The sequence below is a fragment of the Emydura macquarii genome, unplaced genomic scaffold (assembly GCF_026122565.2).
Source record: "Emydura macquarii macquarii isolate MOO-44397 ecotype Brisbane River unplaced genomic scaffold, CSIRO-AGI_Emac_v2 contig_2768, whole genome shotgun sequence".
Taxonomy (NCBI): Eukaryota; Metazoa; Chordata; order Testudines; family Chelidae; genus Emydura; species Emydura macquarii.
The window spans coordinates 28,282,352-28,299,027 of record NW_027132905.1 but is presented as its reverse complement, the minus strand read 5'-3'; the positions used below and the strand labels follow the sequence as shown (position 1 = coordinate 28,299,027).

The 16,676-nt window shown below is 39.4% G+C and overlaps 1 protein-coding gene across 4 annotated transcripts in view; it reads right to left on the bottom strand.

Moving 5' to 3' along the window:
• Nucleotides 1–16,676, bottom strand: part of CTNNA1 (catenin alpha 1) — a 200,290-nt gene that overhangs the window by 46,537 nt on the left and 137,077 nt on the right. For all 4 annotated transcript variants that reach the window (XM_067566787.1, XM_067566788.1, XM_067566789.1 and 1 more), the window contains exon 10: nt 2,287–2,379. In XM_067566787.1, the coding sequence (XP_067422888.1) occupies nt 2,287–2,379 (93 nt within the window). The remainder of the gene's footprint in view (nt 1–2,286; nt 2,380–16,676) is intronic.

Below are 16,676 nucleotides of genomic sequence, written 5' to 3'. Positions count from 1 at the left end.
CCTAGTTTAGAAATCCTAGTCCATAGCAGGAGATTGACAAATTTCAACTAATTCAGATGCAGCTGTTTTGATTAAACAATTCTGTTTGTATAGCTCTGACAGGATCCATTTGGAACTCTGCAAGAAAAGCTATTTAAATAGGAACTCCCTCCCTAGTCTCAAAATTAACAATTATCTAACAATAGCTTGGCAGTGCATTGACATTATAGATATGGTTATTTATAGAATTTGTTATTGTAGATATTGTTAGCCACTCCTTTACCGTATTGTACACAATACTTAGATTTCAGCTTTCCTTCCAGCCATAGCATTGCCTTTAAAAAAAGGCCACTCTTTCCTACAACACTCACTGAGGTATTTGGGGATCAATGACTCATTGAAAAAAGAAAGACTGATCCACATACCTCCACTTTTAATGCGAGTACACCAGAGCTGGGCAAACTCCCTACAATTGACAAAACCATTTCATTCCTGAATGGCAAGATCTTATTTTCCCTGTACAGAATGGACATTCTCTATTAGGGAAGTGTGAGAGAACTGTCAGAGTAATTTTAGTGTTAGATGACGCCTGCTTTTCTTCTCATCTTTCACTCTTAGATAATATAAAGGCACAATATTCCTGCTGGTGGGGAATGTAACAGGGCTTTCTGTCTCTCTGAGATTCAACTGTGTGCATGTGTGTTTGGTATTCAGGTGCATGTATTTGCTTATTTAAGCAAACTTTGTTGGTTTTCTAAGGATGATGCAAGAAAAAAAAAACAAAAACATTACTATCTTTCATATCCCATTCACTCTCACTCATCCCACACAAAACAAAGAAATCCAGAGCAACTGTGCCCTGAATTCCAAAGAGGAGAAGGGTAGAAGGGAAAGCTATGTAAAAATGCAAAAAAAAAGCATCTAAAGGAGACAGACTTCCCTGTCACAGAAGGTGAATTTTGAAAAAGGATGAACAGGATAGAATTTTAAAAATATATATTTCCTATTCATGCTTATCCCCTTACAATGGCTTATTTTGTGTTCTTCAGATCTCTGAATTCATCACTAGCCTTCCTTTATGCAATCATAAGTATTGATAAGCACCAATGGCTTTAGTTTATTCCTACTACCTAGTCATAGGTATTTATGACATCAAGACTACGGTCATTAAATAGGATGGTCTCTAGTGCTTTATTGCTTTCCTGTTGTAATAAAGAACTGTGAATCAAAAAAGGTGAACTTAAGCTTAATACCATTCAAACTTGTGGTTATCTATCCTTTTTTTTAGTCCCTATCAAAGAGGATCTTTAACAACTTTATGCACTTGACTACTTCGAAAAGATAATTTTATAGCAACTTAGCAAAGGGCAGGTAGCATTTCTTGTTATGGTCATATTTTAAACCTACCTATTTTGATAGATGCGCTGGTAGTTTCTTTATACCATATTCTCCTGCAACATCAGTATGCATATATACTGCATATCTTAACTATTTACTGTCTAGCAGTTTGTCTGGACATAATACGCGACCCACTAGACCACTGTTTCTCAAACTGGAGGTCGTGAACCCTCAGGGGGGGCGCCAAAATGATTATTTGTGGGCTGTGAGCCTCCCTGCTTCCTCCTGGCAGAGGAACATGGGATAGGGGACAGGTGGTGATACAGATACTGCTCACCCTGCACAATGTTCCTCCGCATCCCCTTAGGGGACAGTGTGTGTGTGTCGGGAGAGGGAGGAAGGGGGATAGAGAAGCAACGCCAGGGCTCCCTGCATCCAGGTCACTTTCCCCACCTAAACATTGCATTTAGTTTAAAGTGTGTCTAAGGAGACTCCATTTGCAATGAGAAGGCTGTTGCATGTAAATTTCTTTGATAAATTGACTAACATATGTGTTGGGCATTGTAAGACGGCAGTTCCTAGGATTGCATCTGGGACTGAGGATACCGGCTGAGGTCATTCTATTACATTACCCAAAGAGTGGCTGGCTAGAAGCACTCAATGAGTTGGGGGCAACTTACTTCCTGGAAGCTGTGCATGGACACCCAAGAGTGGGAGTCCTCAAAGCAGAGTAAGACAAGCTCCAGGAGTGGTGGATTGGGGTGACAGTGTTTCACCAGTCCAGATTACACTAGGGGAACATCACACCATTGCAGTAGACTCAAACAAACAGTTATATACTAGTCAATGTAGTAGTAGATTAATCAACCAGCCTAAATCAACCCAGTTGTTCATCCTTCAACATCCAGTCCACTTCAACTGCTTCAGATATTCCCTCCTCCAATGTACACCTATAAAATTGCAAATTACCTGAGGACAGAGAGCTTCAAGCTGGCTTGCTGACATGCGAACTAGTTTCACACCTTCTTCATTGTTTGAGATGGAACACGCCAAGTTGGCAACCTATATTGGAGGGAAAAAAGAAAGCTTTTTAGAAAAGCAGTTATTTCTGCTATAACATGCAAAAAACTTCAACCTCTCTTTGTTCTGTAACCAGGAAACCTTCAATAAATGCTTTCCTGATTCTTAAACTCAATCTAATACAGCTTTGCAATCACCAGTGACATCTGTTCTGTCACAAGCCAGCAGATCATAAAAATAGTCATTCAAATAAGAAAGGCTGTTATCAGTGTTCCCATTTATTCAATTGAGAGGTTGCCACAAGGGCACCATTAGTAACACTTGAAGTCACAGTTAAATGCCCATTCCTACTTATAAACTATATAAGAATGAAAAAGCTGTAAGCCAACTATTTTATTTAAAAAAAGTAGGGATGAACAAATTGCTGACCATCTGAAGGTTAAGCCTTATAGTGCATATTACTGTACCTACTAAGCCCTTTTCCCTGAATAATCACCACATGACCTCCACATGTAGATGCTAGAGCACTCAAAAGTAGAAATGCTTGAAGATCCAACATACATATATAGTGCATAATTGCAGTAGTACCATGAAGCTTAATCTACTTAAAAAAAAAAAAAAAAAAAAAAAAAAGTACTGTTGCATGGAAAGTGCCTTAGCTACTGTATCTGGAAACTTAATTACCTACTATTGCATAAAAAGCATCTCAGTTTAGGCTAACAATTTAGCCTCCCTTAAAACTTCAATCTTGTGGTGAATGCAGAGAAAGCACTGATGGAAATTTTGGGATATATGCAACGAAGTATTTGCTGGTGCAGGTGGAGCTCTAGAGCACTATTCCCCAAGATTTGGAGACTTAAGATGCTAGAACAGTAGATCACATTTTTAGCCTAAAACCTGACAGTTTCGCTTTAAGTGGGCCATCTTGAAACAAAGACCTTTGGTTTCCAACTACCTTTTAGGAGGATATGGGATGGGGAAAGAATGGAATTGGTGGATTTTTTTTTTTACGCAATTGAAGATATTCTGCATATTGGAGCTGCTCTCAGGGGATTGAAATCTAAAGTAGAGTTATGTTCCTTATTTGATGGGTGAATGACAAGCTTGTTATTTTGAGCTCCAATACAGTTATATTTGAGCACAGAAAGGTGTAAAAATAGCACAAAGACAACTGAACTAAAATGAACATTGTGTACCATCCTATAGAAATGGCAAAAGGCATCCGCCCAAAGTAGTGTCTGAATCCCAAAGGAGATAAATTACATTCAGTAAAGCCAACAGATGAACCAGATATCTAACCAAACACACTTTTAGAGAATATCTGGGGAAGTTCTAAAAACTTCTGTTTAATTTAACTTTACTACATATTCATACATAACATTTTAGATAAAAAATGTAACATGATACTACAGCCAGATATTTTTTTTTCAATGCCTTTCTTTCACTTTTACCACAGTCTTTACTACATATAGAAAGCATTCCTAGGGCAGTGACAACAGACACTAATCACATATCCATAAAACTAAGTGAAGAGTCTTGCCAATTCCATTAGTAATACTAGAGCTCAAGTAAATTCATGATGCAAAGATGTCTTCCCCGCTCAGCTCCCAAATGAGTTACGAATGATAGATGTAAGCTCAAACAGCTCTCCAGGTCAGCGGTACATTTCAAACTCTAAATGGCTGAGTACAGAATGGTGGTGGTATAATCTGAGATTAACATCCATCCAAGAGCATAAATGTACAAGAAAATGACAATATGGGCTGCTCTTTCCAACACTACAGTTTAAGCTCTATCAGCATTTAGTACTAATCTGCCTATAGCTTTTATTTAGTTTAATTATTTTTTTCTATGAAAACTAAGATTAAAATTGAGCCTAAGAATGACAGGGTAAATCTTCAATTGACTGCCAGGTGGGATAGAGTTTTGTATGAACTGTAAGCATTCTAAGAAGCATAGAAAGTTCCTGATTTAGCAAAAGCTCATTTTTACTGGGGTGCACGGAGTGTGAAAATAGTACACGTGAAAAATTCCTGAAACTGCAGTTCTACACTGAAAAGTGACTTTATATGATTCAGTCTTTTTTCTCTCAATGCCATATCAAAATATGCTCAGTTTTATATGTAAAGATTTTCTCCCTGAACTGCCATGACTGCATACTCTGCTTGGAATCCGAGAATCAACCTAGGCTCTCTTCCATCCTGCATATCACCAGCAACAAAGATTCTGGTGGCCATATTACACCCTACACATTCTATTATACTTATCAAAACCCAATGAAGTCAAGTCAACAGCTGAACAAACCATTCTGTTGATGGAACAAAATGACTCAGTGTTAGCGGTGTTGGTCGCAAGCTAATGATCGTAAAAAATATGCAGTAAAATTTTTTACTTATGTCACTAAAGTGAGTGGTTATGACTTTGAATGCTCACATTCAGCAAATCTAAATAAGGAATCATCATTTTTACACAGTCAATTTCCAGAGTTGCTAGGGAGTCTATTTATCCCTAGCACATGCTTAAATCAGTGACCACTAGTCTCTGTAAACCCTACACAATGTGGCCAACTGTTGGATTTTTACTGAGAGTCTCATGATTTGATATATTTTTCTTAAAGCCCCGGTTCACGGAGTTCTGCAATTGTGAGAATCCCAGCTTTTAAATTAAAAAAAAAAAAAAAAAAAAAAGCTTCTAGTCCTCCTGATTATGGAGAAAGTCTTGAACCTTAAAGCCTCAGAAACCCAAAGGCAAATAAGACCCCTAATGTATTTTTTTAATTGAGATTTTTTTAAATTAATCCCAAGATTTTTTGGACTTTCACTGGATTGGCAATATTGCCCATGGGCTACATTTTTATACATATTAATTTTAAACCTGCACCTAATTAAATGACCAGATTCTCAGTAGCATTTCCAGATTTCCCATCAGATGCTAGCGCCACACACAAGTGAAAACTGAATGAAGCTGTATAAAACTGCCTGGGGAGCGGTGTACAACAGCCAGATGTGGAAAACTGACTTCTCCAAGCACAATTTGATGAATTACAAACAGGGTATCCACCTTGAATACACAAAAGGAAATCTAATTAAAAATTGGATGCTTAGTGATATTTTAAAGGAGTTATTTTGTACTGTATATTCATTTCTTCCCCTGAGCTTCTTGATGCTGGCAATCTTTCCTTGATAGTTATCCTGCTGGGATTGCCAGTAACTAGAAGAGAGAGAACATATGAACTTCTAAATTTCATTGCAACATGTAACCAAAGTAAACTGTTTCAAATGATTTTTCAATGTTTCAATTTTCCAAACGATGTAGTAAGCTGCTAATCAACAAGGAAACTGCATTATAATGTGTGTTTAAAATTCTTCAGTATTTCTTAAGTGTATTGTGGTAGATATTCTCAAGGACAGTCCTGTAGTTACAGCAATGGGGAACATCTCTAAAGATCTATGTTTTGTTCTTGTCTCTGCCACAGAGTTCCTATGATACTTTGAACAAGGTCACAGTCTCTGTGCTTTAGTCCTCCATCTGTAATAGGAGGATAACACATCTCTACTTCAAAGGGATTGTGCAAGGATAAATTAATATCTGTGGGGTACTCTGATATAGTGGTGATGAGTGTCATAAAAGTCTTTAAATACAGCTAACTACTAAGTATGCTTTAAAACCAAATCAAATTGGTAAGTATGTAAAGTATTTCCAAAATAGATTTAAATGAGTACCTGAAGCAAAACAGAAGTCACATGCAATAAGATTTAGTTGAATAATTCACCCCACTTTCCAAAAGACATGTGGCACACTGGCTAACTGACATCACAAGAGGGTTAAAAAAAATTATATTTGGAAAGAACGCTTGTGTTTGATAGCAAAAAAGTAACTGAATTCTTACTTTCTTTTTTCATTCTTACAACTCAATACTGTCAAACCACTACACAATTACCAGTGACACAAATGTGATGATACAAGAGAGATGTGATGAACACAACCAAACACCATGACTTTATTAGCTTGTACGTTCTGGGAAAAATACGCCCTGAGATGAGAACTCAGACCAGAGAAACTGTGGCTCAGTTTAGAAATACCCCTTGCAGTACAGACAGATCAAATTAAAAACCTCTTTGATGCAATGTCAAAGCATTAATGTTTTGTAGAGTATGCAACCATCTCCAAGAGACTGCCCTGTATATCCTAAAAGGCAGGACTGACTCGAGGCTGACTACTGTTGCTGCCAATGTTTGGATGAATGAGCTTTAGTTTACCCCCCAGTGACAATTCTGCCTGGATGTGCAAGTGACAAATGCACAAAATACAACCACTTCAACATAGCTCTTTGCTACACACTGAACTAACGTACTGCTACAAAATGAAACTAAAAGCTGGATGGAATTTTCTAGAACGCTGTCTACTCCAAATGTGTCTCAGATCTTTTAATTTAACTTTAAAATTAATTAACAATGGTACTAGAGTATGAGAAGATGATGCCTTAAATTAGGCATCCCCTACTTTACAAAAGAGGGTCAGTTAAGTAAGGCTCAACACTCTGTGGAAAGTCAATACAGGAATAAGTTGCTGCAGGAACTAGCTATAATTCTAGTATTTCTTTTAAATTGCTAGTGCCTGCCATTGAGAAAGCTTCCATGTAAGGTACTTCAATGCTGTTTAAGTTTTGATTCTTGTGAATCTATTTTTTAGGGAAAGACTGATATTTTATAACTGCCTGTGTCTAAATCAACAACTTGTCAGACCATTGCTAAGACCTCTTCAACACTACTCCTGTCCATCATGCTAAAGAGAGAGTTGTTATTGTTAAACAGAATTTCAATCATAAAGCTGCCTAGCAGCTGATGCATAAGGAACAGTGTTTCCATTGGTTTCAGGACTACAGAAACAGCAGCCAGATGAGATGGGGTTGTCATTAAAATAAAAATTTGAAGAAAATCAAGAACAATTGCTAGAAGAGAAACTTTCAATCATTTAACACCTGGGCCTAGGCAGGTAGCTGGCTTTTCTACAAGTACTGATTTGATGTTAAAGAGACTCTTGTCAGTAATCCTTTAAAGGAGATCTGCATAAGGAAAAATGAATTAACTTTGTCCTTTTCCACTTCTTTTCAATGCATGAAGGAGGCCATTATTTGTTACAGTAGAAATATCAAGCATGTCAAGTCTCGCCTTCCATGATTTTACTGGGAGACTGAGGTCTTAGGTGTGTATTAGGACTTTTGAAAACACTTTTGAGGATTTCATTATAAAGCAAAGAAAGGCACCCTCCCCCCCCCAGACCTCCCTCCTTTTGCAGGCCACTTTTAGAGCAGGTTCCGTGAAGAGCCATGCTGAAGAAAGAACTCTAGCCAGACAGTCTACCACCATCATTTAGAAACAGGATCCATATCCTGAAAATAGGTTTGTGTGTTTATGCTTAAGTGATTTTTTTTTTAATTGCTAGATCTTCCCTTTACTGCACTTGTTGGTACAAGTGGGTTTTTAGTAATTTGTTTTAATGAAGACATAGACAAATATGTATCACTAATAGAGCTGTTTGAAAAATATTTGATGGAACAGTTTTCCATCCAAAAAATGCAGTTTTATTCAAATCAAAACATTTAGTGGGAACATGTCAACTTCCATGACATTTTTTTTGGACAGGGATTCATTTAACATATTTAATATAGTTTATCTGTATACTAAAAATTAGATGTAAAATACAAGAATTTTAATCTACAATAATGATAGCTATACTTGGGCAAAATATTACAAGATCTGCTTCTCTCACAAAACTAAAATTTTGAAAAAATTATTTTAGCTTCACAGAAGTTTTGCACATGTTTGAAAGCTGGCCAAACATTTTCATTGCCTAAATTCGGGCGGGGGGGGGGGGGGGTGTGTGTGTGTGTAAAACTAAAAAGCCAGTTTTGTTCAGAAGATTTGTGATTGGAGAAAAATGCTGGAGGTGATAACGTGTCAAAAACACCACAATCTAGTTGACCAATTACAGGACTGACTCAGGAGCTTCAAGTTCTGTTCCCATCTCTAATACAGAGTAGTCTACTTTGCAAAAACATTCCTATATTCTAGTTATGAAGTGGATAAATAGCTCTGGGACTTCCAAGGCAACCACCATCATAACAACTATGCACCACTATTATCACTATTGTATGTATCGGTAAATAGAGGCTCGGTTTAAAGGAAAAAAAAGCATCACCCAATGGCACAAAAAATTAATTCCAGAATTGGCACTTAAACCCAATTCTAACATCTACTAGGCCCATGCTGCACTCACTAGACCAGCGGTTCTCAACCGGTGGTACTTACCGGAGGGCTGGGTGGTACGCGCGGCGCTGAATCCGCCGCCGCCGGATGGGCCCTCCCACCCGGCCTTGCGAAACTGTGCCGCCAAAAATGGGGAAACGGCGGAAGGGTTTAGGCGGCGGGCATTGTTTCCGCTGCGAAACCCTGCCGCCTGTCTCTCCACGCCTCCGTGAAACCCTGCTGGAAATCCCTCCCGCCGCGAAACCCCGCCGCAAGTCCCCTCCCTTTTTTTTCCCGAGTGGTACTCGGGGAAAAAAAGGTTGAGAACCGCTGCACTAGACCAAAATGGCAGAAGGAATACAATTCAGGACTCTTCTGTCCTGCACTTAAATTACTGTATTAAGCTATGCAACTTTTAGTAGAGTAACTATCACCCTTTTGCTTAATTTTTACAACCCTCAAAAAGCAGCCACGCCAAAAGGCTCACTCTACCCATCATCAAGGCATCAGAGTGCCCAAAATTTGCACAGAAAAGGTACATTTGTAGAGTTTACCTCCCCCTGGGGAAAAAATTTCAATTTTTCTTACACCCCATTAAAAGTAAAAATATAAGGGGTGTGAGATCACAAACAGGTTAGTGCGGAAAAAGCTCATGAGTTTTCAGGAAGGTTCTCACAATTCCCCCCCCTCCCTCCGTGGGTTGAATCTGAAGCAGAAAGAAAGCTAACTAGAATTGGTCAAAAACAATTTTTTTTAAACTGAAAAACTGTTGGAAAAGGAAGCTTTTTCCACAGAAAAAGAGGCATTTGACCAAGCATTTCATTGGAAATTTCTGGAAGAGCTGTCATTTTGAACTGCATGTTTTGTTTTGTTTCAATTTTTGAATTTTCCACAGAAAGCAAGAGCACATACGAACTCTTTTCAACTGCAAGAATAAAAGACATGTATTTTTAATTCTTTAGCTCTCCCCTGCCCCATTTTTTCCAGACTTTTTTAATTAACAAATAGTACTATTAAAGCAGGTCCTCCCTTTCTCCTCACCAGTGAAAAAAATGAAAAACCTGAGGGGTTGGACCCTGAAAATCCAAAAAGAAACAAAATTCATTTCAATTAGAAGTTTCCTGAAAAAAAGCTGAAGTCTCTGAAAAGCTTTGTTCACAAATGTTAACAGAATCCACACCCTAACACACCATCCTTAACATAGTTTAGACATCATACAATAAGTTGCAAAGAGGATAAAGTTCCACAGTGGATACCTTAGAAAGTTTATATTTTAATTGTTAAAGGCAAGATAGTTACTAGCATATTAAACATTTAAGGTCATCATGATCTTTATTTTTTCTGAAAATGTGCCAGGCATATAGAATAACTAGTCAGAGTTTCAAAGTTCCTCTGAGTTGAACTATGGTCTAAAGCTAAAATTAATACTGTTCTTAGGGCTGTGCACACTGGATTATGCTGTTGCAAAAACAAGAGAAATTTTCATTTCAAGCTTCATTATAAACAAGGGAGAAAAAATGGAAGTCAAAATGTTTTTAGGCTTCAAAAGCCTGGAGACAATGAGAGCGTTTAAAAAGGTACTTAACTTTCTCATAAAGGCAGTCAAATAGACAGGTGACAAATGCAAAACTGGGGAACAATGAAATTATAGCCCTGGGCACTCACATGCCCCCTATCAGTGTAATACTCAATCATCTCCTTAGGTATTAAAATTAAAACTCCATGCTTTCTTCCAAGCCTGTAGGAGATAATTTTACTCATTTCCAAGTTGAGTTTGTATGTACAGAATTTATCAAGTGAAAGCTAAGTTGCAGGAGAATGTTTCATTTACCTCTGAATACAACCAGGCTTGTGATGATTATTTCTTCAGGTAATGAGTTTCATAGTCTAGGTCCAGTTCCTGTGAAAGCTGAGTGTCTTATATTGATAAGCCTCCCCCATACGGGAAGACAATTTCTTTCTTCAGGGGATTTTAACTGTCATGGAAGCTCAGTCAGGGAGGGAGAGGAGATTTCCTTATCAAGTAAGGGCCAGAGACCTTCCAGCTCCTGGACTACAATCGATGGATCAAAGGAAAGATCAGTAGCCTTGATTCGACCATTAATTTCCATAAATTCCAAAGCCTACTAAAAGACAACAGCACTACACCCATAAGGCAAGGAACTGAGGACCTGGTGAATCGTCATCATTGTATGCTAACCTTGGCCATCGGACCCAAACGGCACCCTCTTGCTCCCCACTGCCTAGACAGTGAGTGTTCCTCGGTTTTCTGACACCCTGCACTAGCTGAAGAGAAGAACAGAAACTCGAGTAACAGCAAAACACCGAAGTTAATAGACAAGAATTTGTTATTTCATCTTCACAAGCTGCATCAGATGCTGCCAAATCCTGCCCCAAGAAGCTACTTATGAGCACCATATGCAGGAAAGAACCGTCGTCCTATTTTGCCGAGATAACCTGCATTTGGGAAGCCTTCTCAGATCCGCTCTACCTATACCCACCAACCAACAGTCCACCTGCATTCCCAGATTTCAGCACATTCCCTCATCAAAAAGTTCTGGACACTTTAAAGGAGTTTAAACTTAAGACTTGGGAATCTGAACCTGCCTTTTCTGGCTTGAGAGGTGCCACTCTTCACTAAAATACACAGCACATCCTTCACAGAAGGAATCTTCTCTTCCCCTCTTTTTGACATGCAAGAGCCCCCAACCAACTTGAAGAAATCAACCATGGATATATCTGTTCTAGCCAACCACCACACTACATAAAACTTCTCCATTTATGACCAAGGTCAGAGAAACTAGATACAGTCTAACTATAAGTTCATCTTCTGTAGCTAACATTCTAGACCCGGCACAATCCAGACTCAAGCCAGGATATGGAAATGAAACTGCTTTAGCAGTGCTCATAGATCTCCTCTGGTCAATTGCTAGAGGGTGGACACGCATTCTCATTCTCCTGGACTTCTCTGCAGATTTGACACCACTGACCATGAGATACTTTTGTCTCAAAGGTGGAGAGGATCTCTCAGGATATTGTGCTAAAATGGTTCAAGTCTTTCCTAGAGAGGCACACCCAAATGAACAGTGATGGAAAACTGCACCACCATTACACCCCTCTCAAGTCCCACAAACATCTATTTTCTCTCTGGTTCTATTCAACACCTACTAGGTGAAGTGGTCAAATGACACGCACTTAAGTGCCAGCAAGATGCAGCTAACAGACAGCTATAATTATCCTTTACGAGATATGACCACACCTCTGCTACCAAGATGATCCAACATTTGCACAAGGTCAGTTCATGGACGAAGAACAGCTGGCTGAAGCTGAACCTGAGCAAGACAGAACAGAGACTGGTGGGAAGTGGAAAGCATTTTGAAGTGTGTGCAGTCCTGGTGCAGACTCCTTTGATAAATGTACACCTCCACAATTAGTCAATTCCATCCACAGTTTAGCATTAGCAAGAAATCCAAGAGTACTTCTCACACAGCAGCATTTGCAAGTAACGCTATCTATCATCTCTGTGGGTTGGAGACTCCGTCCCATCCTGGTGGATGATGACCTGGGCCTTGGTTATTCACATCTTGTCATTTTTCTCAGTTGACTACAGCTATGTCACGTTCCTGAGCATGAAGCCTTCAGCACTCAGAAACTCCAATTGGTACAATTCACCGCAGCGTGTTGTCTCAGCAACATATGGTACTGTCAGCATACGAAAACTGTCCTCTACACTGTTTTCCAATAGAATTTCAAATCAAGTTCAAAGACTCCGTCCTTATCTTCAAGACGCTCCATGGCCTGGACCCAGGGCATGTAAACAACTGCCTAAGATCCAAGATGAAGACTGGTCAACAACCACAGCTCTCTGGCATAACAGAACTCTCTATGTTAAAGCTCATCTATGCAGGACACAGGACTCTCTTGAGGGCCAGTCACAGACTGTGAAATCAACATCCTCAGGAACTAAGCATCATCACAACCGACTACCTTCCACTTCAAATGCAAGGTGCATTTCTTTGACCTTACTTTTTCTAACGAACACAGTGACATCTATTTAAAAAATCACAAACCTAAAATCCCACCCAAAGGAGACACTTCACTGAGCATGCTTCTCCTTCTGGGGAAAGAATGAGAGAACATGAGAGATGTTTAGTCGTGTTACTTTAATGAACTACTGGAAAACAATGAGTTAGTACAGTTAGTGCTGTATATGAACCTTCATAGAACAGTTGGGCTAATACATAAACATTTTGGCTATAACAAAAGGAATGGACTGGTGAGCCAGTGCAAAAAGCAGTATTTTATTTTGGATCACATCTGTGCTCTAACGGATTTACTGTCAAAAGAAAATGATTTCTACTTTCACTTGTTTTGAATTTTTGTCAAAGCGCTTCAGTACATGCACTTTGGCTTATATGTTTGGAATGGTCTCTCTGGCCCTCTTAACTATGCTGGAAGTCCCAACTACTGCTGTCTATACATCTCTCCACATGACAAATTCTGACAGGAAATGGGTCACAAGTACAGGTCGGTGTGAAGATGAAAAATTCTGTGACCTTTTCTGTCTACAGCCAGGTCAGACAGCCAATGTTTTATCATTTATCTACCTTGCCTAGTCTTTGCTAGATAGTTGCGTTACTAACTGTACATTTGTAAGTAGTTCATTGTATTGGAACTTCAAGCCTGCTACTTGTACCTGGCTGGGAGGTCCATCCTCTCTTTCCACTGCCATTATCACCTCCTCAACTACTTAACATTTCTATGGTACATGGGTGTTGGTTAATATAATTTAGGACACATTTTATACTGTATCAAAGGTAACATACAAGAATTCAAAACAATCAGTGTGTTTTACTAGAGGCAGTCTCTCAGACATCACTTTCACCAACAAAATCCATGTCTCCAATTGTGCTGCTAGATCAGGAGATTTGAATACAAGATTTCTCTCCCCCTCCCCCCCCACATGAGCAGCAAGCAAAGATTATTAAGTTTATGAACTTTAGCCAAAAATTTCGAATGCGGTGGCCCAATATTTAACTGGCCCAATTTTCAGTGATACAGAGCACCTGTGGCTCATATTATGTTTGATAGGCATTGTAAGTAAACTGCATTTCTGAAAAAAAGTGACAAAGTAATATTTAGTGGAGAAATTCCTTCTACAAAACTTTCAACTGAATCTGATGGCATTACTTATCTCAATTCCAATCCTGTGATCAATAAGATTAGAATTCAGATATGCATCAGTTGCATTAAGTTATTGTTGGTAACTTGTACATTAAGAATTAAAATACTAGAACACAGGTATCCAGTCATGAACCACTCAAAAAACGTTATTTAAGTAAGTGCTGTTGGGATGAAAAGATTGAGGTACCTAGAGTAGAAAGTAATTTAGCCCTTTACTGCTTTCCAGCTATCTTTCCTTTTACCACTTTTTCCTTTCCAAACCACTTTTACACTGAAACACTTGTCTTGACACCTTTAATGGCTTTTTTCTACTCATTGTCTCTGCCTGTCATCCAAGAGAAGAAGTGCTTCTATGGAGGAATGGAAGGGGAGACAGACACTAATACCCTCAATCAATTCTAGCTCCTAATTCCCTTTTGCCTTCATCCTCCTTTGCATCTTCCTTTGGCCTGAAAGCTAAAAAATATGTAAATCTACCACTGCCACCTCTTCAACAATCCCTACCATACAGCAATACTGCCAGGTTTACCTCCATTCATCTTAACTACTGCAGCTCCCTTGTATGGCCTCTAAGACTTCTGAATAAGCAGAATGCTCAAACCTCCACCACCAGCAGTCACCCATTCATCTCAATACCCAGTTCAAAGTTGCATTAACTATTTAATTTCAAACTCACCATTAACTTGTTCCAGTTCAGACTGCTTCTCTCCCTCCTCCCTCCACTTTGGCCTTTATTTCTTTTCATATATCATCTTGAATATGTATCTTCTCCTTTGCCTGTGCCCAGTTTTTCTTTTCCCTCTGCTACTGCCCTCATGAATTAGTGAACACTTTCAGTGCTCATTCTTCATACACCAGCATTTTATGAAACTTGCTATCATATATGATTCTGTGTAGTGTTGAGATGCTGTGTAACAGATGCTACACAAAATTTGTACTGTAAAAATGATTGCTTGTTTTCATTTGTGTATGCTGTGTTGAGTTTGTACATCTTATTTCATTGAGAAATATGAGAGTGCAGTACTTTTGGTGAGGTTTTTCTATTTTGCTTGCAATTATGAAGCTGTGTGAAGATAGAGTGTTCTAAAAGATATTAAGTGCATCAAATCAATTAATATGTAATGTGATACAGTGAAGGCAGAAGGCTGTAGGAAAGTGATTGAAGGCAGATATATAAGCCTCAGAATGCTCCGGGCTCTGTTCCCTGCAGTTTAACTGAGGGTCGTTAGGGTGCAATTAGGAGCAGCTGGGGGCAATTAGGGACCAGCCAGGTGCTCCATAAAAACCCTCCGCCGCAGACAGGGACAAGCTGGGAGGAGTAGAAGTGCTGTGTGTTGGAGTGCTGAGTTGCGAGGAGGAACAGACCAGAGTGCAGAGATTCTGTGGAGGAAGGTACCAGGCTCAAGAAGCCAGAAGGAGGGGAAAAACTAGCCCAGGGGAAGAGAAGTGCAGTTGGGAGTATGGTGCCAGCAGCACACAGCTGCTTCTCATAGGGCCCCCGGGCTGGGACCCGGAGGAGCGGGTGGGTCCGGGTCCCTACCCCCTCCTCAGGGAAGACAGGGTGACTGAAGACGCCCTGACCCACTACAAGCCACCAGAGCATGAGACCCGCTAGGGGGGAGTCGGCTGCCTGCCACAGTAAGGATTAGCTGACTACAATTAACTTGATGAGGGAGGTTAGCTAGGTCTGGAAGATGCATCAGATTTTAGATGTTATATTAATGTTGGTCATTTACTGCACATATTTGTTTTAAACTGCTGTCTGGATTATCCATAGCTAAATTAGTTAAGGAAAATAGGCTTGGACTCCTACATAGTTGAAAACAGACTTATTTATATATTTTGCTCTATCTCACATGAGAAATAAAAAAAAAAAGATTTTTGAATTTGGAGGTCTTAGCCTGTTCTTCAGTCTTAATCTGGGGCCATTTTTCTTCTAATGCAAATTCATCCTGGAACTCAATATTGCAAATAAGATAGGAATTTTGGTTTTCAGAGATTTCTGATAAAGTGGCTCACTGAACAGGGAAAATAGGGGGCTCAGATATTTTGCTAAGGACTGTGGTATGAGCCTAGATAGATTAAAGGCCCCAAGAATTATGAAGCATATAGTTTCATATCAATATTAGATTCTGATGCCAAATACCTTGCTTCTTAATGTGACTTTTCATCTCTGACTTAAACCTCTGACTTTCCGGCTTGCCTACACTACAGAGCTAGGTCGACAAATTCTGTCAGCGCGCACACTACACACTTGGTCCTGCTGGAAGCTGGGAGCCCAGGGAACAGCCCTGGCTCTTTCACTAGAGCTCTCCACCAGCTTTCTTATCTATTTCACAGCTCCCTGCTGTGAATTTGACAAAAAATGACAATAGGAGCTGAGAAGCCCTAGGCCCCCATACTCTCCCTCAAGTCGGTAGAAGCATTCCTGATTAGAACACACCAACGACAAAAGGAGGATAGTGCGGACATGAACTATCACAATAGTTACTAGGGTGGGTTTAAGTTAGTTTAATTTTGTAGTGTATAGATGCCCTCAATTACAACAGGACTGATACAAGCCATACATCACACATTATAAGCTTAATTATTAGAAATGCTAAAGAAACCAACAATTGCAAGTGGACTGGCTAATGCCTCCATCTCCAGTCAGAGGTGGTTAAGAAGGAACCGAGGGGGTTACCCTGGGCTTGAGGAGAGACAGCACATGTGCAGGCTTAACTGACACCACTACCTAGAGTTCTCTGATCAGCAGCACAGGGACACAAGACAACCTACAGTGGAGTATCCTTAGGAAACCTACTCGAACAAGAAAACTATGTTCTATTTGCTATTAAACAGGGGAGAAAGCTAAGCATTTGAACAGGTGTATGATTAAAAACAAAAATATGAGTAAGTGAAATGATT